Here is a 24,965-nt window from a genome sequence, read left to right on the forward strand (position 1 = left end):
TAATTCTGCAAAGAACTGTTTAATCAACAGCGTTTAGAAGTTAGTCAAGTATGTAAACCCTCATTGATTTTTTCTGTTTACCCTTCAATGTTTATCAGAACTGAGCAGTTTCTCAACTGTTGCTGGGAAATCATGTGTGTGTTGTGTTTACACATGTGTACAGAAACCTTTGAGAGGGGGACGGATGAGACGGTAGTGAGGACAGGTAGAGGTGTGAGAGGATAGAAGGAGAGTGCTGCAGAGCTAGAGTCTTCATTGACGGCAGATCAGGATCGGGTAGGAGGATGTGTAGAGCTGCACTGTGGCTGCTGGCCTCTCTGGCCTTTGCCTCCCTGGCTTCTCTGGCTGATGGAGCTCCATTGTAAGTAGACCTAGCTTGCCTTCATGCACTCTTCCTGAGATTTAATTAACACAGACAAAACAAAAATACAAAATATGCAGTTTGTTTGCTCAGCTTCCTGATATTCAAATTGTTGTGGTGAAACTGTAAGGAGCACAACAACAAGATCAGTGGTTCTCTACACTTATAATTTATTTAAAAAGTGTATGGATATGAAGGACATATTGCGCGTGTATCAGTTTAACATAGTGCTAATTTCACTTGTGTCTTACAAAATGGTCAGTGGACCAGTTTACAGTTTCATAAGTCAAGGTAATGTGGTCTTTCAAATGATGCCAGCAAGTTGGCCCACATTTGCTCTGAGTTTGCACAGTGATGCAGTACACCACACACAGCAAACAGTTTTACTGATCCAGTGCTGGATTTTAGTTAAGATAATAAATAGATTACTCATTGTGTGTGAAGTCCATGCTAGATCAGATGATCCTCAGGCTGCAAAGCAGTGGTTCCAAATTAAACCTGAGGGGTCATAAGACAATTAAAGAAATAAGAAAGGAAAAATATGGAAACAATGTGAAATTCTGGACATTTCTAACTCTTTAAGTCTGTAAAAGTCCTTTAAATGAAACAAATATTGTAAGAAAATGTCCACACTAAGGCATTAACATGTGTCACAGGGTTACAGCAGTAAATCTTGTGTTTAAATAGTGACAAACCTCATTGTCATTAGCATGTATGTGGGGGTTATAGTGCCTTACAATAAAAAAGACCATGTTTGTCAGTAAGTCAGTGCATCCTGAGCAGCAGTGTGATTCAGTGCAGTGATACTGTCTCTCTCTCTGTCCCCACTGCTCTGCAGACAAGTGATGGCTGCCCCCAACTTGTTGCGGGTAGGAACAGCAGAAAACATCTTTGTGGAGTGTCAAGATTGCACCGGAGGTGACATCAGGGTCGAAATCAAAGTGTTGAGCCATCCAACCAAAACCAAAATGCTGGCAATCACATCTGTGACCCTTAATGGAGCAAACAGTTTCCAGAGCTTCGGACAAATTACGGTAAAATAAATACTGTATGTACTTTATACTGTATGTTACTCTTACACAATACTTGACTTTTTGTATTTTGCCTGCATTCATCACTTAATTTGTAGAAATCATTTTCTCTATCAAGACCACAAACAATAGATTTAGCATTTATAAATGCTCATGGCATATCAATTCTGCTCCTCACGTAATGTTTATGTCTCTGGTTTCAGATCCCTGCTGGGGAATTCAGTAAGGATCCTAACATGAAGCAGTATGTGTACCTGCAAGCTCAGTTCCCTGACCATCTGCTGGAGAAAGTCGTCTTAGTCTCCTTCCAGTCTGGCTACATCTTCATCCAGACCGACAAGACCCTCTACACCCCCGACAGCGAAGGTAAGTTCGCATCATTGCTGAGAAACACAACGTCTACCCTTGTGAAAATATCTGTAGGTATGCTAAGGTATCTCCCTAGAAAATATATCACCCAATCTATGTCAGATGGTAGAATGTATTAAGCTGTTGCAAAATTGAACAATAAACATTATGAACTACTTCTTTAGTGTTCATAAAGGATATTTTGAAAGCATTTTTTACTGGTGTTGATAATGTACAATATCAATTTCAAAATTGAAGAATAGACTTCTTAAGATGAACTATAATTTTTAAGGTCTTTAAAGCAAGAGATAAATACATTTTAACAATGAGAAAAAATATTTAATAAATAGAGAATACAAACACCTGCTAGAAAGGAAATGCTCCCCCTAATATTCCCGTCCTAAAAATCCCAATCATCTCTGAGAGCATCACAGTTTGACTAGCACATCTTTCATTTTTCAAGAGTGACTGCATGAAAAAACTACAGTAAAATGAACCCTTCTTTTCACATAAGTGGAATAATAAAGTGAAAACTTAAAATAGATACACCATGACTTCTTCTCTGTCTCTCAGTACATTACAGGATGTTTGCAGTGACGCCCAGTATGAAGCCAGTAGAGAGAGATACAGCAACCCAAGTTGATACTTACATTGTCATTGAGACTGTGGTAATGATTCAACATTATATTGTAATGAGCTGTCACTGTTCAACTGTAGGTGAGATCATTTCTCACTTTTTCACTTTCCACTTTTTCTCCCTGCATGCTTCTTAAATACCTGAATGACCTTTGTATTCCTTTGTTTCATCTCTTCCCACACACGTCCCACCCATAAAAATAAATGTCTCCCTCTAGTGGTTGTGTTGCAGCCTCTCCCTGAGAGGTAGACAAAAAAAAAATTAAGAAATGTTTAAGACAGTGTCCAAGGACTGATCAGATTTATGGAGAGTAAACAAAGGACTTGTTGAAAATATAGAATGATTTCAATAAATGTATAAACTGACAAGGCTCATTTTTAATCTTTTAATGATTGTTCAATGTTGCATATTTTTAGAGCCCTGAAGGCTTCATTAGATCATTTGATCCAGTTTCTCTGGAATCAGGCATCCACTCTGGAACGTTCAGACTGGGTGAAATTGTCAGGTGTGTATTTTATTTTACTTTAATTGCATTACGGTACATTCTGTTGTGGTTGGCAGGTGTTAGTGGGGAATTTAACATTTTTAACATGTAACAATTTGGACTGGAAACCGGGTGAAACAGCTAGTCTGGTTTGCATTAAGTCTGAAAGGAAAAAGTTAGCAATTGACAGGCAACCAGCGCAGACTCCAGGAGGTTATTGCATGGAGGCAAGAAATGCTCTGGCCCAATGGTCAACCCCCCAGGCAAATTATTGTTTTCAGACTTAGGTTATTGTACAAACAAAACACATGAGATATAACATGTTAATTAGTGAGCTAGTGAACATGTGAATTTTGTTATCTATGGACTGTGCCAGGCTAGTTGTTTCCCCTTGTTTCCAGTCTTTTAAGCTAAGCTAACTGGCTGCTGGCTATAACTTTATATTTAGTGTACAGATATGAGAGTGGTAAAGTATCAATTTTCTCATGTAACTCTCCACCAGAAGGCAATTTTGTTTGTTTCCCAAAATTATTCCTTTTAATTGTATGGTAATTTATCATATCCAGCCTATTTCAATCTGAATATTTATTGTAAATGAATCATAGTACAGTTAATCCTATTAAATAATCAGTCTAAACAGGGGTAAAACAAAGGTACCTTTCTAACAATTGTGTAGTTTGTCGGCCAACCTGAATGTAGGACACTAAAAGTGTGTTGCAGCAGCTCATTTGTTCATATCTAAACTTGTATAAGACATAAATAACTTGAATCTGAGGTTTGGACTATTACTACTAATATTTTAATCTTTTGCTTGATTATTGAAGTATTTGTCCGTGTGTGTGTGTGTGTGTGTTAAGTCCCGGACTGTGGAAGGTGGTTACCAGGTTCCACAGCCACCCACAGCAGAGCTTCTCTACACAGTTTGAGGTCAAAGAATACAGTGAGTCCCTCTTTACTTGAACTGTCATTTAAAAACCTATACAACTTACACTTGATTAGACATCCAATAAAATGTTTTCAATTTTTCAGCGCTGCCCAGTTTTGAGGTTAAACTGATGCCTCTTACGGCTTTCTTCTATGCGGACAGCAAAGACTTCACCGTCGACATTAAAGCTACGTAAGTGCAGGTTCTTGTTTTGTGGATTTGGAGAATGAGTTTGATTGGTAGATTGGATTAGAGGAGAAAGTAAAAGGTGTTTTGACTAATCTCTTTGTAATAGTTCCTATTCTAACTCTCTCCTGTTTTATTTGATTGATTAAAATGTGTCTTTCTCTTGTGGTTTTAGGTATCTGTTTGGTAAAGAGGTGGACGGGACAGCCTACGTAGTGTTTGGGGTAGTGCAGGAGGGTCAAAAGAACAGCTTTCCAGGCTCTCTTCAGAGAGTGCCGGTGAGTGCATACTAACACTTTTGCTGCATCTCTATCTGTCATACTCTGTGTGTCTAATCTCTCATATGCACAAGCACATAAACCCAAATCTGGCCTTTACCAGTGCTACAAAATCTGCAAGACTGCATAACATGAAAAATATCTGGGATTTTACTGTTGTCCATATGTCAGTTATAATTGTTATATTCAGAGAGAGGTATTCAGAATTAAGCCAGATTAACATAAGAATTTACACACCCAACTAAATTCCTATCAATTGTACACTGATATTACACTGTATACTTGTACACTGTATTTCAAGATGCATTTCTGTATTATGTCACATTAGGTCGAGAATGGTCTTGGACAGGTTAAATTGAGGAGAGAGCACATCACACGGACCTTCCCAAACATCAATGAGCTGGTGGGGAAGTCCATATATGTAGCTGTCAGCGTGCTGACAGATAGCGGTAAGAAAGAGAGACTGTGTTTCTGCCTGTTCAGTACGTTTGATCATGTGAGAATCATATGACTTAGCAGCACAACAGGTATAACAGTTCAAATTAACCATCAGTAACGTCTAAAAATTTCCAACACAAGAAAGACAAAGAAAGAAAAGAAAAATGCCATATCGAGATAAATAAATAAATTTAATGGATTTACATTGTTTCTGTATCGATTAATCATGAATGAAGCAAAAATGTGTAAAAATACTTGAGTAATCAGTTTTTTTTGTGCACATGCATATATTTCTGCATAATCTCACAGGTAGTGAAATGGTGGAGGCAGAGTTGAGAGGCATCCAGATTGTCACATCACCTTACACCATCCACTTCAAGAAAACACCCAAATATTTCAAACCAGGAATGTCCTTTGATGTGACGGTAAATAATTCTATGAATAAACCCTTTCCAGAAAATATTTCACTGCTGAAATACAGTCACTGTTTGAGCCCAACTTTCATACCATCAATTATTGTTTTCTTTCTTATTTTTTGTTTCAAAAGCCACACACTGTTTAATGCTCCCTAAATGTCCATAAAACTGTAACTCATTAGTGCAATGCTTCAATTTGTCTGGATCATTATGATGCAAAACAGATCTTTACACAGTAGAAATTCACAAATAAACGCACAGGGTCACTATATATTAAGTCATAATATTTAGTGCCCAGCTTATGCAGTTTGCAGCCAAAGTAATCTAATAGCATTACATTGCCATTAATAATGTGTCTTTTTAGAGATATTTAGATCTTTTCTGATTGTTCAGCTGTTTGTGTCTTGGATGGCAGATTGAAGTTCTGAATCCTGATGAGACTCCAGCACAACGTGTTGTTGTGGTAGTCGATCCAGGCCAGGTGCACGGCATCACTGCATCCGATGGCATGGTCAAGCTTTTCGTCAATACAGATGTACAGGCCCCAAGACTGACGATCACTGTAAGTCTCCAAAATGTTTTGAGAGTCTTTACAGCCAGGTTTGGCAAACAGAAGCTTAAATCTACAACTTTTAAGCTAAAAGGAGAATGAGTATTAGGTTCACATTCATCAGGTGGGCAGAAATGTAACTCCAAATAAAGGCTAATGTGGTTCTGTGTCTGCTGGATATGAAAGTTGATCAATATTATCATCATTATCATCATTATAAATTTATAAGCCAGTAATACCGCATGTGGAGGCTGTGTATGTTGATGTTTTTCTGCTCCCTGGTGGCAAAACTCAATGGGGAGAAGACTGACAAAAAGCCAGGCACAGGTTTATCTGTGAAGTTAGTGCTGTTGATAATACTAGTTGAGTTGTAGCGTCAGTTGATGCTGGATGTCAGTTTAAAGTGCCTTAACTCAGGAGAGAAAAAGGAACACTTTTTTATTTAAAACAATTAAGTGGCAAGATTTAAAACAGCCCTCAAATAGGACAAAGCCGTAATATTTGCAAGCTCAAAAACTTTGAATTTGGCAGCGATAACCGGCCTTTATTATACTGTGTCACTCTATTATCTGTAGGTCCTTTTCTGTTCTGTCAACTGATGTTCATCTATGGGTACAAATCTTTTTGCTATTTCTTTAATTGTTTTCATGTGCATATATTTATTTAACTGTGCGTGTACACTTACTTATGTGCGTGTCCAAACGCAGGCAAAGACCAGCGATCCTCGCATTTCACCTGAAAGGCAAGCATCAGCCACCATGGTAGCTCTCCCATATACTACCAAAAACAATAACTACATCCACATAGGTAAGAAGCATCCTGAAACAACATAAGGTTTTATAAGAAGATGTGGATGGCAGCGGCAGTGCTGCCTAAGTGCCAAGATCTCTGCCGTGTCTAGTAATAATCACAAAATGTAATTTTTGTAGGGGTGGATACAGCTGAGATGGAATTAGGGGACAACTTGAAAATCAACCTCATCCTCAACAGGCAGCCAACTCAAGACATCACATACCTGGTGAGAAATGTTTCATACCTGTGTGTGTGTGTGTGTGTGTGTGTTTGTGCACACGCTTGAATGTTTGTGTCCTGCAATCTGCCAATATGTACACACATGTTGGCTGAGTGCTGATGTTCAAATCTGTGCTCTCAGATCCTAAGCAGAGGTCAGCTGGTGAAACATGGCCGTCACCAGTTAAAAGGACAAATACTGATTTCCTTGCCATTGCCCATCACCAAAGAGATGCTGCCATCATTCCGCATCATAGCCTACTACCATACAGTTGACAATGAAGTGGTATCAGACTCTGTTTGGGTGGATGTCAAGGACTCCTGCATGGGCTCGGTGAGGCACACAACATTGAAGTAGTTAAACTAATGAAAAATCCACCCACACTCAAGCTGATTTAAGTTCTAGGATATATTTTAATGTAACTGCTTTAACAAATACAAATCTGCATGTTTCCTTCATTGTCCTTTCCTTCACATCTAGCTGAAGCTGGAATCATCAAGACCTGCTCCAACCTATGAGCCTCGCAGGATGTTTGGTCTAAAGGTCACAGGAGACCCAGGAGCCGTAGTGGGACTGGTGGCAGTTGACAAAGGCGTCTATGCCCTAAACAACAAACACCGCCTCACCCAGAAAAAGGCAATTTCTTTATTCTATCTGTATTTTCCAAACTATTTGAAAGGGGATTCATTGCAAAATCTCGGTTTAAGACATAAATAACATACACACGTTCCCTTTTCAGTATTTCTAAAGTACAGATAAATACTCTCTCTAAAGATAGATACAGAGTATACAGGTGTGTTAGTCTGTGCTTTCAAATAATATCCAGTAGGATATTTTCATGCAGCAGATTTTTGGCATGCAATTTGTCATGTGAGTTTACTGATATGTCTGTTTAATTTAACCCTTGTATGTTTGTATTTTACTGCTCAGGTGTGGGACCAAATAGAGAAGTACGACACAGGCTGCACACCAGGTGGAGGGAAGGACAGCATGAGTGTGTTCTACGATGCTGGGCTGTTATTCGAGTCCAGCACCGCTTCTGGGACCCCCTATAGACAAGGTGATACTACTTAATATGTAGTCTCATTGTTTTCCCTCCTCCTACTTATCTCATTCATCCATTCCCAACCAAACCCAGCTTGGGTGTGGTCAGAAATGCACACCTTTAGCCACACCCAGCAGTGATATCACTGGGTCATTGAGTATACCTGTGCATTACTGCAGGAAGAGAAGAAGTTAAACCACCAGAGGTCAGCAAAGACACGATTTTCAGGGAGTTTTAAGTTGCTCTTTACATGGTTTGTTCACCCAAATTACATGATATTTCCCTTTTGTGGTATTTGATTGATTTCACTTTATTGTTGAAATCAAGAAGTTAAACCACTGGAGGTCAGCCAAGATAAGGTATCTTGCCATGCAGATGGTTTCAGGGACTCTGAAGTAAGAATAGGCAACAGATATCATAAGCTCCAAAACTACCTGCCAAATACCACTAGGGTAAGTGAGAAAATATGTTTTATGTAATTTGGGTGAACCGCAGTTTTTGGGACATTTCCATGTTGACTTCAACAGTCAGCCACTGATCATCATTTAAAGATTTAGTCTGTGTTGCATTTCCAGAATTGAAATGTCCGACCCCCAGCAGGAGGAGACGTGCCACTACAGCCGTCGCATCCAGCTTAAGTAAGAACCGCAGCTGAAACGACCCAATAACCACCAAGCTAGAAAACAATCACTGTCTCCCAGTTAAAAATAGTAACCTTTTTAAATGTATTCATCAGGTGAGGAAGATGACAGTTACATGGACAGCAATGAGATTATTACTCGCACCTCGTTCCCTGAAAGTTGGCTGTGGTTAGATATCACACTGCCTGCTTGCCCTCCACAAGAACCTAATTGGTGAGTCAACTGACATCTATAAACACATACAAATATACTGATAACTAATTTCGTGACACCACTTGAATTTAAAATGACCTTTTACCTGTCAACCTGATAACACTTTTCTATGTTTCAGTGACAAAATAGTCTATCATAGTAATATCCCTTTGCGAGACTCAATCACAACCTGGGAATTCACTGGCATTAGTCTGTCAAGAACCAATGGTGAGGATTCAGTGACTAAAATCTGTCTTGTGCTTTAATTGCGCCTCTTTAACCTTAAAGCCAAAAGCCCTCTATTGTACTGTCTCTCCATCCCTCACACTTGTTTTTCTTCTTCTGTCATCCCTTGTTTTGTTGTGTTTCTTTTAATCCGTCCCATCTTTAAGGAATCTGTGTTGGCGATCCGTTAGAGGTAATTGTCCGGAAGGATTTCTTCATTGATCTCAGGCTGCCTTACTCTGCTGTCCGTGGAGAGCAGGTAGAAGTTCAGGCAATTCTCCACAACTACAGCCCAGACTATCTCACAGTAAGTCTATGTTTCTCTGCTCTGGTGTTTAAGGACATTCAGGAAGCTGATGAAATCATATTATTTTTCTGGAGAGTTTGCAAACAGAAGGGCAAAAACAAAAGTAAATATTGGATTGACATTCAACATGTGGCAAAAAAAGAGAGATAATAAATGAAAGTAAAGCAAGAAGCAATCCTTTCTCCAGTCTGTGATAACTGTGATGTCTCACTGCAATATCTGCTGTGTGCCTTTCCATTCTTAAGATCAAATTGATCTTTTAGGAAACAGTTTAAAGCATGACATTTTCTTCAAATGGGGTCTTCATCGTTAACTGACTTAAACTAATACTGATCATTATTATTATCAATAATCATGCAAATCCCTATTTAAAGGTGCAGTGTGTAGAATTCAGTGGTAAGTAGCAGAACAGGCTTAGCAGAAATGGAATATATCTACATAGGGAGCAGGTCCTCCTCCGCAGAGACTGACATTTTTTTTCTGCAGTAGCCCAGAATAGACAAACCAAACACTGGCTCTAGAGAGGGCCTTTTGCGTTTTTGGCGAGTTTCGTGTCCACCATAGGTGTTCCTACACACTTGGAGCGGGAGGGGTATTCAACTAGTTGTGATCTGCAACCTCACCACTAGATGACACTAAATCCTACACACTGGTCCTTTAAGAAAAAAATAATGTTGTTATTCTATAGATAAGGAAACACAGTGGCTGAAATTGTTGAAAGTGATAAGAAATTATGTGTAGATGCTCAGAAGAATCAGCATACAGTATTTCAGAATCTTCTACTCAGGGAGGGGATCCTCATCTTCAATCAACTGCACATACCTCAGTTTCTTTCTCCATCTTTGTCTTGTTTTCAAGGTGCGTGTGGATCTGATTGAGGCAGAGCATGTGTGCAGTTCAGCCTCTAAGCGTGGAAAGTATCATCAGGAGGTTAAAGTTGGGCCCGAAACGACACGATCTGTACCCTTTATCATTATTCCCATGAAGGAGGGACAATACCCAATTGAGGTCAAAGCAGCTGTTAAATACTCTCATCTCAGTGATGGAATCCGGAAGATGCTGCAGGTGGTGGTAAGAGGCTTTCAACCAGTTGCAATCAGTTTGTACAGTTGCCCTATTTAGCCACTCGATTGACTTTGATGCATGTCTAGAAGACTCTTGTTTTCTGTATATCAGTCTTTTTAAATGCAACTGAAAATAAGAAAAACAGACTGAGAAAGATAGAGCAATATTTGAACAAGGAAGCCACGTTGTATTTTCCTACACACCAGCCTATAAAGATTACTCAACAATATTTTCTCTGATGTTTGTCCTGTTGTTTCTCCAGCCTGAAGGCGTACTGGTTAAATCTAAAGAAAGCATAACTCTGGACCCTAAAGGTTTGTGTGATGAGTTTACTCATTAAATGGCTGCAGTATAGGAGCAACAAAATAATTTAGTAATATCATGTTTTCTTCACTTGGTAATTAATCCTCCAACTTGACCATGGTGCGTCCCTTTAGATGGTAAACAAGAAGTAATTATCAACAGTGGAATTCCTAAGAAGGATTTGGTTCCAGACACACCTACTAGAACACAGATCTCTGTGACAGGTGAGATATAATGTTGTATGGGCAAACAAAAAACTGCACTGGTGTAAACTGTTACTGTTGTTGCTTCTCATGGGCAATGACTTCACTGGTTGTGTGGGACCTTTACATGTTTGTTTGGTTGTTTCTCCCAGTCAGTCTATAATGTTATGGTTTCTGTGTGTCTGTGTGCATGCAGGGAGAGAGCAAGTAAGTCAACTGGTGGAGAACGCCATTAGTGGGACATCAATGGGTAGTCTGATTTTCCAGCCCTCAGGCAGTGGAGAGAGCAACATGATCTACATGACCCTGTCTGTCATTGCAACCACATATTTGGATAAAACCAACCAGTGGGAGACTGTGGGCTTTCAGAAACGTGGTGAAGCCCTGCAACACATCCAAGCCGGTAGGCACACATAGATACAACAATTAGCACAAAAACCTCTATCTGTTGGATTTCTACACTACTGACTGGCAGAAATGATATCAATAAATTGCAGAAAAAAAACATGACCTTATACACTTTAAACGAGGATCACAAGACTTCTCAAATTGTCATCCATCGGATAAGATTAATTGAATGGCAGTCAGTGAAAAGGTTGTGGGTTTTGTTTGTGTGCAGGCTACCAGAACGAGCTTAATTACCGTAAGTCCGATGGTTCTTTTGCTGTTTGGGCTCATCACCAAAGTAGCACGTGGTGAGGCATCAAAACATTCATAAACACATATGTAAATGTTTGCTCATCCTACTTAACTGAGATTCCAACTTTGTAAGGATGGGTGTATTTCATGTGAAAATAAATTTAACTAAACTTTTACACCCTCTCCTCTCCTCTCTAAGGCTGACAGCATATGTTACCAAGGTTTTTACCATGGCCAACGGTCTGGTGGCAATGGAACAAGATAAGATCTGCGATGCTGTCAAGTTTCTAATTCTCAACACACAACAACCTGATGGCCGGTTTAGAGAAGTTGGAAAAGTGTACCATGGAGAGATGATTGTGCGTGCAATGATTTCAGTTACATCAGTCTTTAATTGATGCTAAAAAAATAGCTAACTGAGACAAAAACAATCACATCACTATGATCTTACAGTATATGCACAAAGAGATGTTCATGCTGTTGATATTGATGATGGTTCTGACAACTGTGTGTCTGTGTGTGTAGGGTGATGTGCGTGGCACAGATTCAGATGCCTCCATGACGGCCTTCTGCCTAATTGCTATGCAGGAGTCACGCACACTGTGTGATGCCACAGTGAATGTGAGTACCTCACCTGCAAACATCTTTTTCCCTCACCAGTTTTATTTTTTCATTCACTGACTACAAATTAATGATGAGCGAAAGCAAGCTTTCTGCAGTCACCGAACCACCATTAAGCAATTGACCGCTAGCTAAACCCTGCTCCCCTAGTTACTGTTGCTAAGCCTGTCGAGCTTTCCATTCTTGCATGGCACATATGTGGTTTACAATACTCAGTGTAGCACAAATTTTAATCATGTTTCCAGAAAATTGGCTAAAGAAGATGAGAATGCATGTCTTAATGCATGTTTCCATCAACTACTGTTGACTTCAAATGTTAGGAATCGGGCACATCAAGATACAAAGTTACTGGTGCTAATTCTCCAGTTTGATGCTATGAAACCATTGCAGAAGATGAGGGTGCAACAAGCTGACATAACTGAAAGAACACTAGTCAAACCTCAAACAATGGAAAACCATGTGGAAATGTGATGGAAATATGGCATTTATATTTGTCACATGCATTAATCTGGGGAACGGTATAGTCCCCTCATCTGTCTACATGGTATTTGTTGTCTCTTCAATGAAGCAGAAGCTTAAATGACATTTAAGTCACATGCTTCAGGTTGCTATTGTACTTTGTTGCATCTTGATTTTATCAATATATCATCTTTTCCACCTCAGCCAAATGTAAAAACTCTTTCAAAATTTCAGGGTTTTTTATGCACAAATTGAAAATGTACAACAGGTGGATAATGCACTTAATGGTAACAGTGACAGATTGAAAATTTGCAGAAAGTTTATGAGACAGAAGTAGATAAAAGCAGGCAAAAGCATTTCTAGCCAGTGACCATCAGTTTTGCAAGCTAGCAAATTTATCAGCTGTGGCAAAGTAGATAATTAATCTAACGTTTGCTGTAGAGCTAGTTAGTCCTAGTTTTATAGAGTTGCTTTCAAACGAACAACATTGATAGTCTGTGTTTTGAATCGGCAGGGCAGAATGCAGCCACAATGGCTCCCAGCTGCCTCCGATCCTTCCAACTTGTAGGCTACACCACAGGCTGCTAATATCAACCAAGTGTATAAGTGTACCATTCAGGAAACTCTGATGCCAGTAAAATCAACTCCTGTATTGTTTCCCAATGCTCTTCCCTAACTATGGTTTCTGTGGTTGCTATGGTTACACGGCAAGCCATGGCAGCAAGTTGGAAAAGCTGAACCATAATGAACTCTGTAGAAGAATAGGTACTCTAATAGAATAGGTACCCAGCAGTTAAAAAGTAACTACAGTTTAAGTTCTTTATAACTACCTTAATTGTTGCCCCCTTATTCCATAGCGTCACATCTTGTTCCCCTGTACCTACGTATATGTATCTGTATGCACTGTACTGGTACACCATTAGTACAAAAGATAATTAAGCTGTACGTTGTGGGCTGTAATCTAAAGCGTCACCAAAGTGTAGATAGTACTGTAGACAGACATGCAAACAATTGCAGCTAACAATAGAGCAGATAAACACATACTCCTCATTCTTTTTCTCTTGTGTTTATGCATAACATCATTACCCCACACCCCAACAGTAACCAACTCAGTAACTCAGTAACTAGGCTCAGTATGGCTCATAAGACAAAGAAGATGGTAAGAGAGGGAACAATCCAGTCTTGTCCCAGGTTCAAATACTGCTCTAACATACAGAGTGGATATTGAAAATGAATTAGTTGCTTTAAAGCCTTTTGTGTTCATTTTTCCTGTCTGCCTGTTCTCCCATTCTCTTCTTCCTCCTTCCCTCATCTTCTTCTACTGTCCAGAGTCTGCTATACAGTATAGACAAAGCTGTTGCCTACCTGGAGAAGCTTCTGCCTAGCCTCACCAACCCATATGCTGTTGCCATGACATCATATGCCCTGGCCAATGAAGGCAAACTGAACCGGCAGATCCTCTACAGCTTTGTTTCTCCAGGTGTTGTCACACAACAATTATTGTAGTATCTCACTTACATAGATTGTCCACCAGAACAAACGTTATTTAAGTTAAAGTACAGAAGTATTATCAGCTAAATACACTTCAAGTAAAAGTAAAAGTATTCATAATGCAGACTGGCTTCTTTTAGAGTGTTATATTTTATTGGTAGCCTATATTATACTGTTTGTTTTTATCGCTAACAAATACATGTAAGAACATTTTAATGTTGTAGTTTATCTCATCATAGATTAATACTCTGCATCATATTATATAAGTGTCATCATAAAATCATATGTTTCTTTATTATAATAATATTAGTAATAAAGTTTATTTACATAGCACCTTTCACACAAAGTACATAACAAATTTTAAACAGAAAAGAGCAGACAATTTAAACGACAGTTAGAATATTAAAATATAATATTTTATGTAAAATCTTAATCTAAAAGCAACCAGTAACTATTAGAGGCAAAGAATTGTAGTGAAGTAAAAATAATAATAATAATTCAATAATAAAAACAACAACATTAAGTAGAAATACAAAGTAGCATAAAATGGAAATATTCAAGTAAAGTACAAGTACCTCAAATGTGTATTTATGGACAGTACTTGAGTAAATGCACTTAGTTACAATCTGCCACTGCTCAGTATGAATATAAGAATTTTGAAGTTTTAATTGATCTTTATCAGAAATGTTTGGTTATGTTAGGTGTTAATATTAAAAGACAAATATCTGATAATTTAACTTTCAAATATCAATGTCAGTACTGGCCTCATCAGTCAGGCTTTTTATTTAATTTTTCACAGATTAGGTTAGATATTTTAAGATTAGGGATTGGAGATTTAATAGTTGATTAAGCTTTTCACAGGTAAAGCACAGCAATAAAAAATATTTGTCTGTGTCTCCTTCAGAGTTATCCCACTGGCCTGTACCTAAGGGACAGGTGTACACCCTTGAAACCACAGCTTATGCTCTTTTGGCTTTGGTCAAGGTCAAAGTGAGTACGTCCCAATTATGTGTGTTTCACCAGCACGTCATGTAACAGAAAACACACAAGAGAGTCATCATTCTTATTAGCTCACTTAAAGGGCAGATGGTTGGTGAAGAGAGGCGTTTCCCTGACTGGAAACCAAAGTCAGTGAAATTTGTCTCTCAGTAATGTCAAATGTAAAAATAAAGGAGACATTATGCTTTATTGTGATTGATTGATTCTATCAGACAAGTTTCAAGTCTCAACAAGATGACTGTGTCATAATAATAATAGGAAAAACTGATTCGGTAATCTAACAATCTATGGTTCACTTTAGAAACTGACAGGAAATAATTTAACCATAACAGAATTAAGATTTAAAAAATCAAATACACAGTCAATCGCACAGATTTCGACCCTTTTCTTGCCTTCTGTTAATAAAGGCCTTTGAGGATGCCAGACCTGTTGTGAGATGGTTCAACAAACAGCAGAGAGTGGGCGGAGGCTATGGATCAACTCAGGTAGCACAGACCTCTCTGTCAACCTTGATACTGTATATTCATATACCACTATTTGTGCATCAACTGCACTTTTTTTTTCAGGTCAAATGGGCTCAAGTTTCTTTCCCCCAACCACCCCCACCCCACACTCTTTTTCCCTCCAGGCTACCATGATAGTGTATCAGGCTGTAGCTGAGTACTGGGCAAATGCAGAAGAACCAGAGTACGATCTGAATGTGGACATCCTATTGCCAGGCATGTCATTCCCTGACAAGTTCAACTTCAACAAGGACAACTACCATATCACCAGAACATCTACAGTGAGACACACACACATCATGTACAAACACACATATCATACCATCATGCATTCTGCTTTCTGTGTGTATTTCCCCGCTGACCCGTGTGTGTGTGTTTGTGTGCATATTTAAATCCCAACAGTTCCATAATATAAACCAGGATGTGAAAGTGACTGCCGAGGGCACCGGAGAAGCAACGCTGACAGTAAGTAAAAGATAATATTTTTGTTCTGATCATCTGTTGTGTATTGATGTGTCCCTTTGGAATTCCAGATTATTTAATTTCATTTATCACAATGAATGCAATATTAAAATGCACTTTTGTCTATGTGACAGATGGTGTCACTGTATTACGTTCTACCTAAAGAGAAGGAGAGTGACTGTCAACAGTTTAACCTGTCTGTGCAGCTCCTCCCAGGTAATTTGATGCCCTCTGTCTCATCCACTGTATATATTAGTCTTTATTTGTTGCTTTTTATGTTCTTTAAGTATCTTTCTTTAATGAGAAAAACTATTTAAAATACTAATGCTCATCTACTGTTTGCTCCTCCAGATAGAATGGAAGATGATGAGAAGATATACAAGCTGAAAATAGAAGTTTTGTGAGTACAATCAAGACGTAACACTGACTTGTGTTTCAGTAACATGGCTTTATACAGATAATTTTCTAGCCAGCTATGGTCCTTCAATATTTCACTTCTTCCCTGCTCTGTTTCTATTTATCTCCTCTCAGTTTTACCATGATTTTAATTGCCTGCAATCAAGGGCCATTTCTAGCATTTTGGATCATATTTCATCGCTGCATCATATCGATGGCAGAAGAGCAAAACCTCCTATCTGAAAAATGCACTTTTTTGAGGAAACTTGTTTAACCCTCCTGTTGTCTTTGGGTCAAATTTGACCCGTTTTCAAATGTTTTTATATCAGAAATATGAATTTCTTATATCTAATCGCCTGAAAATTACATGGATGGTTCCATAACACACACTTTGCAAGTAAAAGTAATGATCACCACTTTCATTGAATTTTGGGTGTTTTTGGGGACTTTTGTCCTCCCGGGTCAATTTTGACTCCGGAGGACAAAAGTTACATGATTGACAGGAAGACAACAGGAGGGTTAAAAAAAACTTGTTGTTTTCTTGCAGAATGCTATTTGTTAAGGATTTGTGGTATTGTTTACTGTATTGTTTACTGTATGTTTGTATAGTTATTACAGTATTGTTAACATATAATACAGTAATATAGTACAAAAACAGTGTATTATGTGTTGGGTGTCCTTAACAAATAACATTCTGCGAAAAAAAACAACACGTTTTTTTTTAGTTTTCTCAAAAACGTGCATTTTTCAGATAGGAGGTTTTGCTCTTCAGCCATCAATATTCCATATGCATATAAATGGGACCAAATGCTGCTGTTTACACATAAAAAAACTTATTTTAATTTAAGGGACTTAGCTTAGCATTGTTAACATCATCATCATCTTCAAAACTAGATGTTTTAGCAGCGAAGTCATCAATGATGTCATCATAGGACAGCTGCTGGCCAATCTCATAACTGATACAGACTATGGCAAAACCACTGAGGACGCTTGGTTATGTAACCCCTGCGACGCCTAATGACCACAGGGTAGTTAAATGATATTGGACCAGTGTCTAAGTTCGTAGGGAGGGGTTGAAGATAGGTAAAGGACATTACTTACATTAAAACTTTTCTTTTGTAAGAAAATAAGATGATACAGTGAAAAACATAAAAAAAACATTTTTAACAAAAGAAAAACTTTTTTTTTTACCTTCTTCAGGTACAATGAACCAGTTTCACAGCAGGCCTTGACAACTGCTTGTTCTTTAGTTGTGTTAAAGTAATCTTGCCTGGATTCCAAAGTTGGTAAGAGTAAACCCTCGGCCTGTGTTACGCCCCTGAAACGGGGAGAAATAATCACAAGAGTGATACGGTAATGTTTCTTCAGTGAGAGCGTTTACCCGAATGAATAATTGAACATATACACAATCTACAATTAAACATAGGCTACCCTGCTTAACAGGCTGGTTACAGTAGCATACATACCCTATTCAAGTTACACAAATATACAGTATTTCTTTGAGACATAATTCCTATTCTCTCTACTGTTACTGGTAAATAATATACTGCTGTAACTCAGTAACCTCTCATAACCTTATAAAAGTTACTAAATAGACAATATAGAAAAACTGTGTAAAATACATCTGCATATGTAGACAACTGGATTCACAAAATGGCGGAAGCAATTGGCGTAGTTACGGGTTGAACTCTGCTAACAAGCGGGAGCTAGCTCGCCAGACACTTTACCATACTCGGCAAACTTTACTTTAACTCACTTGAAATGTTACACATACATTCACTTGACACTCAAACATATTAGAAAATTTATTACAACCACCTTAATAGTGTCAAATGCCGACAACATACCTGAAACGGGGAGAAATAATCACAAGAGTGATACGGTAATGTTTCTTCAGTGAGAGCGTTTACTCGAATGAAGAAAACACCGCGAGTTCCCCTGGATACGTGGGTGGAGACAAAAGCAATCGATCTCACGCTAGTAGATTAAGACTACTTTGCGGATCACTGATAATACCATTATAGCTGAACCTCTGACAATAAAGGATGAAATGAACAATGAATTAATTAAAGACCTTTTAAAATTTTAACCTCTTTTGACATAATGAATTCCTGCTTTTTTTTTAAACCCATTTTAAACACATCTTATAAATTGTTTCTCATGACTATGATCTTTTTAACCTTATCACAGCATTTTAAGTGTACTGTCCTTTTTAAGCTTGTATGGCCCTTTTAGTGCATCATTCTTTTAACTTATCACACCTGCAGAACTGACCTCTGTAACCCTCTAAGTGGAGGTTGATCAATGATGCTCAACAGACTTAGAAAGACCTCCTAAGAGACCATTTCTGACTGAACATCCTGAAATTATTGCCTGAACTAAAAGCATAAAACTGACCCTAAGGTCACTTGGACCACAGAAAAAACAAAAAGCCCTACCTTAAATGGGACACAGACCCTTTTATCTACACAATCCCAAGGTTACAAATCTCAAGAGGAACATTCCTTTGCAACACTGCAAAATGAACTCTTGTTATATTCCAAACCTTAATAACTGTGAAATTAGCCGTTTAATCAGTATATGGGCCCTGTCAAATTGTTTACCTTAAAAATTCATAAAGTAACTTTGATAAGTGCACTATGTTATATTGGTGAGATGTTGAAAAAGTTGGTCATCTTACATTTTATCATATTGTCATCTTTTTGATAAGTTTAGAAATATAGGCTTGAATAATCTCACTTGTTGGTGTTTATATAGTCTATGCAATATTACTTGAAAATGACCTAACTTTAATCATATATTGATTAGCACATTAGCTAGGAAGTCACCTTGAATGCTTTGTTACAGAAGTAATGAAATAACTATGTTGAATGTATATTTGTTTCTCACCTCACAGAATTGCTGCTTTAACTCTTTTATTCATTATATTACAGCAGGATCGTTATTAATCAGAAAATATTATGAAATACTTGAACGTTATGAAAAGAATGTGTTTACAACTTTAATGTGAAATACTTGGTCATAGTGACTTGAAGTGTGATTTTTGCGTGTAAAAACACAGAATTAGACTTTTTCCAAAAGTTCACTTATTTCCGAAGTTGCAGGCCCTGAGAACAAAGAAATTGAATATTCATCAGTAATTCAGCTTAGTTCAGTTTAAAAAACATTCAAAACTACTCCACTCTTGTCGAAACTTATAAAATAGCCTCACAGAGATTTTTCTTTGAGCTGGCCTCCTCCTCATGAGTAAGAAACTACTCCTTTAAGACTTCTCTTTCCTTTTTCTAAGTAAGCGCATATTTTAAACCTTTTTAAAACATGTTCAGTTATCGATCTTTAAGATTAAACCTTGCATTTTCATATTTTTCATAGTCTTTTATTTGAAGTTTTCTTTCAAGCCAGAGTAAACACAAAGCGTAATCAGGAAAGTTTATTCTGCATTTAACCAAAAGATCACAAGAGACTCAAGCCTGAATCCCCACTGACACATTTTACAAGAAGCCAGCAAAAGCCCAAATGGACCTCTGCACATCTGTGACCCAAAGCCAAATGATCATTCTGGGCTGAGACATCTCATCACATCCTCACTTGCTCAGCAACTCACTGCTCAAAGTACTAATACTCCTACAGACCCATATTTCAGCAGATAAATATACTATTAAAACCAATAACAGACATAACTTAAAGCAATTCAACTTTAATAACCAATTTTAATAAACCATGTACAGTAGACGTGTTTAGTTCCTCTAAAGCAATGTCCCTTATGGTGTAACAAAGTTCAGTTCTTTGTTATGTTCAAGTTTCATCAGTCCTTAGTTGTAGTCAGTCTATTCAGTGTTTAGGTCAGTTTATAGTTCTGGGTGCACCCGCTAATAAAAGCAAAGGGATCGCAGTCCCACCACACCACCACATAAGGGGATGAAGGAAAGGTGTCTTCCTCCGGGTTGATGAAGTACAAATAGTGGCTTGCCATCTTCTTCATCAAGGAGCAAATTCAGAATCCAAGGTCCAAGGCACGGTATCTTGAGGGAGTCTCAATAACCTAGCCTGTATGACAACAGGGCAATTACTCTCGGTCATGTCTCCATTATCTGTGGCTATGATAAATCAACACATCATTAAACTCTCAATATCCCACTACAACATAATAACAATCAGTTCAATAGTTTTAACTGTACAATATCTTCTTTTATGAACCGTGTTTCTCCTCTTTTTAACATCGATCATGAATTATGATCACACATTTTAACCATTTTAACATTTTAGAAATAACATTTCACATGAATTTATTCTTTTGTTAACCATGGACTGACACACCTTATGTTTTTATGATAGAAGTAACATTTAGCTAAGTGCTTTCACTTCTATGTTGTATCCTTATGCACAAATAAAATTGTTTATCACACTAGCAGTATGAAACTAGAATTGTTATTCTGTTATGCACATTAACACCATTATGACACAGTGGAAAAGTACTTGGTGAGCAACATTTTACATCTCAGGTTTTTCACACCACAGAAATTTCCCTTTAACTTAAGGTCGACACTAATATCTCACAGCAGTAAAATGTAATAGATGTTGCTCACACAATTCTGCATTGCACATACACACTCTCCCTGCAGAACCACATGTTGACTGTCTCATGCCAGCTACAGGAGTTAGCTACACTAGCTTAGCAGAAAAAATTAACTCACCAAGACGTTACAAAAGAATAGTTAACCTACGGCATGCAGGTCCCTGGATTGTTCACTCTGTCACTTCACTTGTCTGCTGTCCTCAAGACACACATTACACATTTATTAACTTTTTACACTTTTTAATATCCAAAGAATTTCTCACTCACTGCGCACTCTTCTCTACGTCTGCTCTCATCAACATTTTAGCGCATAGTGTGGGTAGAGAGTTAACATATTATTTCCACCAACAGGAACTTTCAATACGCCACCTAACCAATGATTAACTAAAGTAAACAAAATCCATCTGACAGGTAAATGAGTTAACCTAAAATATAGGATAAAAGTGCTAAATAAAATATAGCCATGTAGCCATTTAAGGGAGCCCACTGTCTGTGAAAAAAAAAACAGCTCATGGGGGCCTTGTAAGGATATTTAATAATGCTTCACTTTTCTCACTTTCATTCTCTCCATGTGTTTTATTCTGTTTTTTTTTAAAAATACTCTGTCCATTTTCTGTGTGCAGGTTTAAGGACAAGGAGCGCGATGCAACCATGTCAATCTTGGATATTGGCTTGCTAACGGGCTTCACCGCTAACACAAACGACCTTGACTTAGTAAGAGTCTTTACAGATATGCACAGAGTTCAAAAGTCAGTATTTAGGGTTAGGAAAACAAGATGTGTTTTATGGTCTAGGAAGTTGTCTAATCATGTTTGTGTGTATGTTTGTGTGTGTAGTTGTCCAGAGGACCTGCCCGCATCATTGCAAAATATGAGATGAACACAGTCCTGTCAGAAAGAGGCTCACTCATCATCTACCTGGACAAGGCAAGGCATCAGTATTACCTCCTTCTACCCCTTTTCTCTCTGCCTTGTTCTTTCTCTATTTATATCTGTCTCACCTTTGTCTTACATCTCTCCACAGGTTTCTCACCAACATCCAGAGGAGATCACTTTTAGGATCCATCAGACGCTGAAAGTGGGCATCTTACAACCAGCTGCTGTGTCTGTCTATAAATACTATGAACGTGAGTCTCAAAGACACTTATACTGTATGCTGCCTCTATGAGCTTCATTTTTCTTTGCTGCTGATAAAAATTCAGAGTAATTAACAGGATGGATAAGCAGAAATTATTAGATTTTCAAAGTATTTTATGATTATTTTGTGATGTACAGCAATGGGCAGAAAACATTTTTTAAATATCTTTCTTTCTCATTGCAGAGACACGTTGTGTGAAATTCTACCATCCGGAGAGAAGAGCTGGACAGGTTTTGAGGCTCTGCACAAATAATGTATGCATATGTGCTGAAGGTAAGCAGGATGAAGTCTCACGGATGAAAAAATCTGTCTACAGCAAGCATACCTAAGCAAACCATACACCGAAAATTCTTCTAAAAGAAACACAACACGAACAATGTGCTTCAAAGAGGTAAAGCATATTTTGATCAGTGGTTTAGGGGGGTGATCATTCTGCTTTGTCTGTAAACTGCAGCGATTTAGAATTAATATTTGCTAATAAGCACTAAAACACAAAGTATAGCTGAGACTGCTGGGGATCACCAAACTGATTACAATTCATTCTGAGGGCAACATTAATGTCTGTACCAAATTTCATGGCTATCCATTCAATAGTTGGAATATTTCAGTCTGAACCAAAGAAGTGGACCAACTGACAGACATTGCTAATATGGCTAAAAAGAATGGTCAAACCTTGCTGACGTGTTTTCACAAGCTGAGTAGTACACCTCAGATGTGTAAATATGCATAAAATCAGTAAAGTGCCCCTTTAAGATCTGGCAAAGGAGATGGTCCCGGAATTTGGTTTACTGTAAATCACCTGAAGGTAACATACAATACTGTACAAAAGTTTTAGGCTCCATGGGGACCATCTGTTGCAGGACTCCTTGTTCTTTTCACTGAAGATAGCTCTTTGTGACTCTGGCTGTATGTTTGGAGTCATTGTCATGCTGCAGGTTGAATTTGGGACCGTTCATTTGCCTCCCAGATGGTAATATGTGATGGATAAGAATTTAAACATGTTAAGTGCCTGAAACCTTTGCACATTACTGTAGTTATCAGCAAGCACCTGCTGGATCCTATAGGATCAGAGCAGTGCTCCGAGCTTACAAAATTAAGTTGTGACTTTGATTACAGCTGTACTCACCCAACAACTTATCCACAGATATGCACATGTGCTTATTTAATCAGGTCATAAGTTGTGTATTTGTTTTGTGCCCATTGTCTGTGTCCAGAGAACTGCAGTATGCAGAAGAAGGGTAAAATCGACAACAATCAGCGCACAGCTAAGCTATGTGAGAGGACACCGACCGCTATTGATTTTGGTAAGAGAATGTAAATGGACTGCATTTGTGTTAGTAGGAGATAGAGGAAGTAAGTATGTGAGCTAACATCTGCAACTTGTCTGTCCTCAGCTTACAAAGTGAGAGTGGAAAACTTTGAAGACGTTGGGTCCACCGACATTTATACAATGCAGATACTGCAAGTCATCAAGGAAGGTGGGTATTTATCTGCTTTGAACCTTCAAAACGAAACAAAAGTGCCTTAAAATTGAAGGTGACAATTTTTTGCCACTACCTTAGATATTTGAAATTTGGGGAGAGTTTGACATTTTGGGAAATATTTGGGAAATTGCTTTCTTACCAAGAGTGAGATTAGATGATTGATACCACTCTCAGGAAGCTACAGCCAGCAGCTGGATAGTTTAGCTTGCATTGGCAGGTAACTAATGGAGACTGCAGGAAGTTACTGGTCCTGGTCAAGAAATAGTCTGGTGCACCCCCATGGTTCATACCCAGCATTGTATGACATTGTATTTGTCTGCCACAATGGCGCCCACTAAAGAGTACACGCCTGCAAGATGATACATCAGCGTTGTGGTTGTTTGCCAGAAACTGTCATAAATTGACTTTTATTCGGTATTTAGCCACATTTTTACAATAAACTTTGTAGATCCCGGCCATTATGAACTATATCTTTCAACTGGATGAAGTATTTTAGTCATTGGATGTCTGGGTTTTAAGGTATCAGAGACAAAAGCTGAGCAAATGTTAGCTGCAGCTCGGCTGACGTCCTGTGCCCGCCGAACAGCGTCGTAGAAATAAAGATTTATTTACGTGAAACTGCTTTATTCCATGTTTTTGCCCGTTTTAATCCCCATGTACATTTGTTTTGGAGAGGAGGAGACCTCTGCGGATAATTCAGCTCCTGGTAGAAACATGCTGAACGATGAACACTGGAGTAATCCGAACTGTTTTTAACAAAAGCTGGTTGTTTAACAATGAAAACAGCAACTCCCACAATCCCACGACGTCATCAAACTCTGTCTTTTATTATTGTTTTGATTGAGTTGTTTGTTAAAAGATCTTCTTTCTCTTCTCCTACATTGTAATTACAGGACATTATGATGTGAATCCTGAGGGTTCCCAGCGCACATTCCTCAGTTATCTACACTGCAGAGAGGCTTTAAATCTGGGAATTGGCAAAACCTTCCTTATCATGGGCATATCCGAAGATATTCACAGAGATGAGGAGAGGCAATCGTAAGTTTGTTCTTTGTGTGTGTGCACCCCCCTCATAGCATCATCTCAGTTTCAACATTTTTACCACACAAAATCAGGTTTGCCTGTCATGTGCAGCTTAGTTTGTTGCTATATTACCTGTTATGAAAGGGAGGGAGTCATGCTTTTTCATCTGTTTATATTTCAATCCAAAAAGTTAAATCTAGATTACTACAGGTAGCTGACCACATGAACATACAATATGTTTTTTAACTTTGCTCTCCTCAGGTATCAGTATGTGCTTAGTGAGAGAACCTGGATCGAGTACTGGCCTACGGACACAGAGTGTCAGACTGCAGAATACAGAACAACCTGTATGGGCATTGAGGAGTTGGTCGTGACGTACCAAGACTTTGGATGTCTGTCGTAGTGAAATTCAAGGAAATAAAATGTTTTTTTGAAATTAGCTGTTTTGTCTAAAACTTAAACTGCTACAAGATATAAGTGATGTAAAAGTTAAAATGTTACACTGTTGATTAAAATGTAATGGTCTTA

General features: G+C 38.2%; 1 protein-coding gene across 1 annotated transcript; it reads left to right on the forward strand.

Annotated features, from left to right (window-relative positions):
• On the forward strand, window positions 1-24,965 carry LOC121906936 (complement C3-like). The gene is made up of 42 exons (XM_042426185.1): window positions 1-361; window positions 1,200-1,395; window positions 1,596-1,758; window positions 2,314-2,408; window positions 2,794-2,882; window positions 3,719-3,801; window positions 3,891-3,978; window positions 4,148-4,250; window positions 4,579-4,699; window positions 4,998-5,113; window positions 5,520-5,666; window positions 6,362-6,461; window positions 6,584-6,672; window positions 6,808-6,999; window positions 7,147-7,302; window positions 7,597-7,726; window positions 8,287-8,349; window positions 8,448-8,565; window positions 8,684-8,772; window positions 8,937-9,076; window positions 9,935-10,147; window positions 10,404-10,455; window positions 10,579-10,668; window positions 10,844-11,050; window positions 11,267-11,342; window positions 11,486-11,645; window positions 11,812-11,907; window positions 13,696-13,846; window positions 14,762-14,847; window positions 15,264-15,341; window positions 15,485-15,640; window positions 15,762-15,824; window positions 15,956-16,037; window positions 16,173-16,221; window positions 21,417-21,507; window positions 21,630-21,719; window positions 21,817-21,919; window positions 22,114-22,203; window positions 23,145-23,234; window positions 23,325-23,408; window positions 24,308-24,452; window positions 24,699-24,965. Exons 1-42 carry the CDS (start codon window positions 285-287, stop codon window positions 24,838-24,840), a joined length of 4,749 nt encoding a protein of 1,582 aa, XP_042282119.1. The 5' UTR covers window positions 1-284; the 3' UTR covers window positions 24,841-24,965.

This window comes from Thunnus maccoyii, chromosome 2, assembly GCF_910596095.1.
Source record: "Thunnus maccoyii chromosome 2, fThuMac1.1, whole genome shotgun sequence".
NCBI lineage: Eukaryota > Metazoa > Chordata > Actinopteri > Scombriformes > Scombridae > Thunnus > Thunnus maccoyii.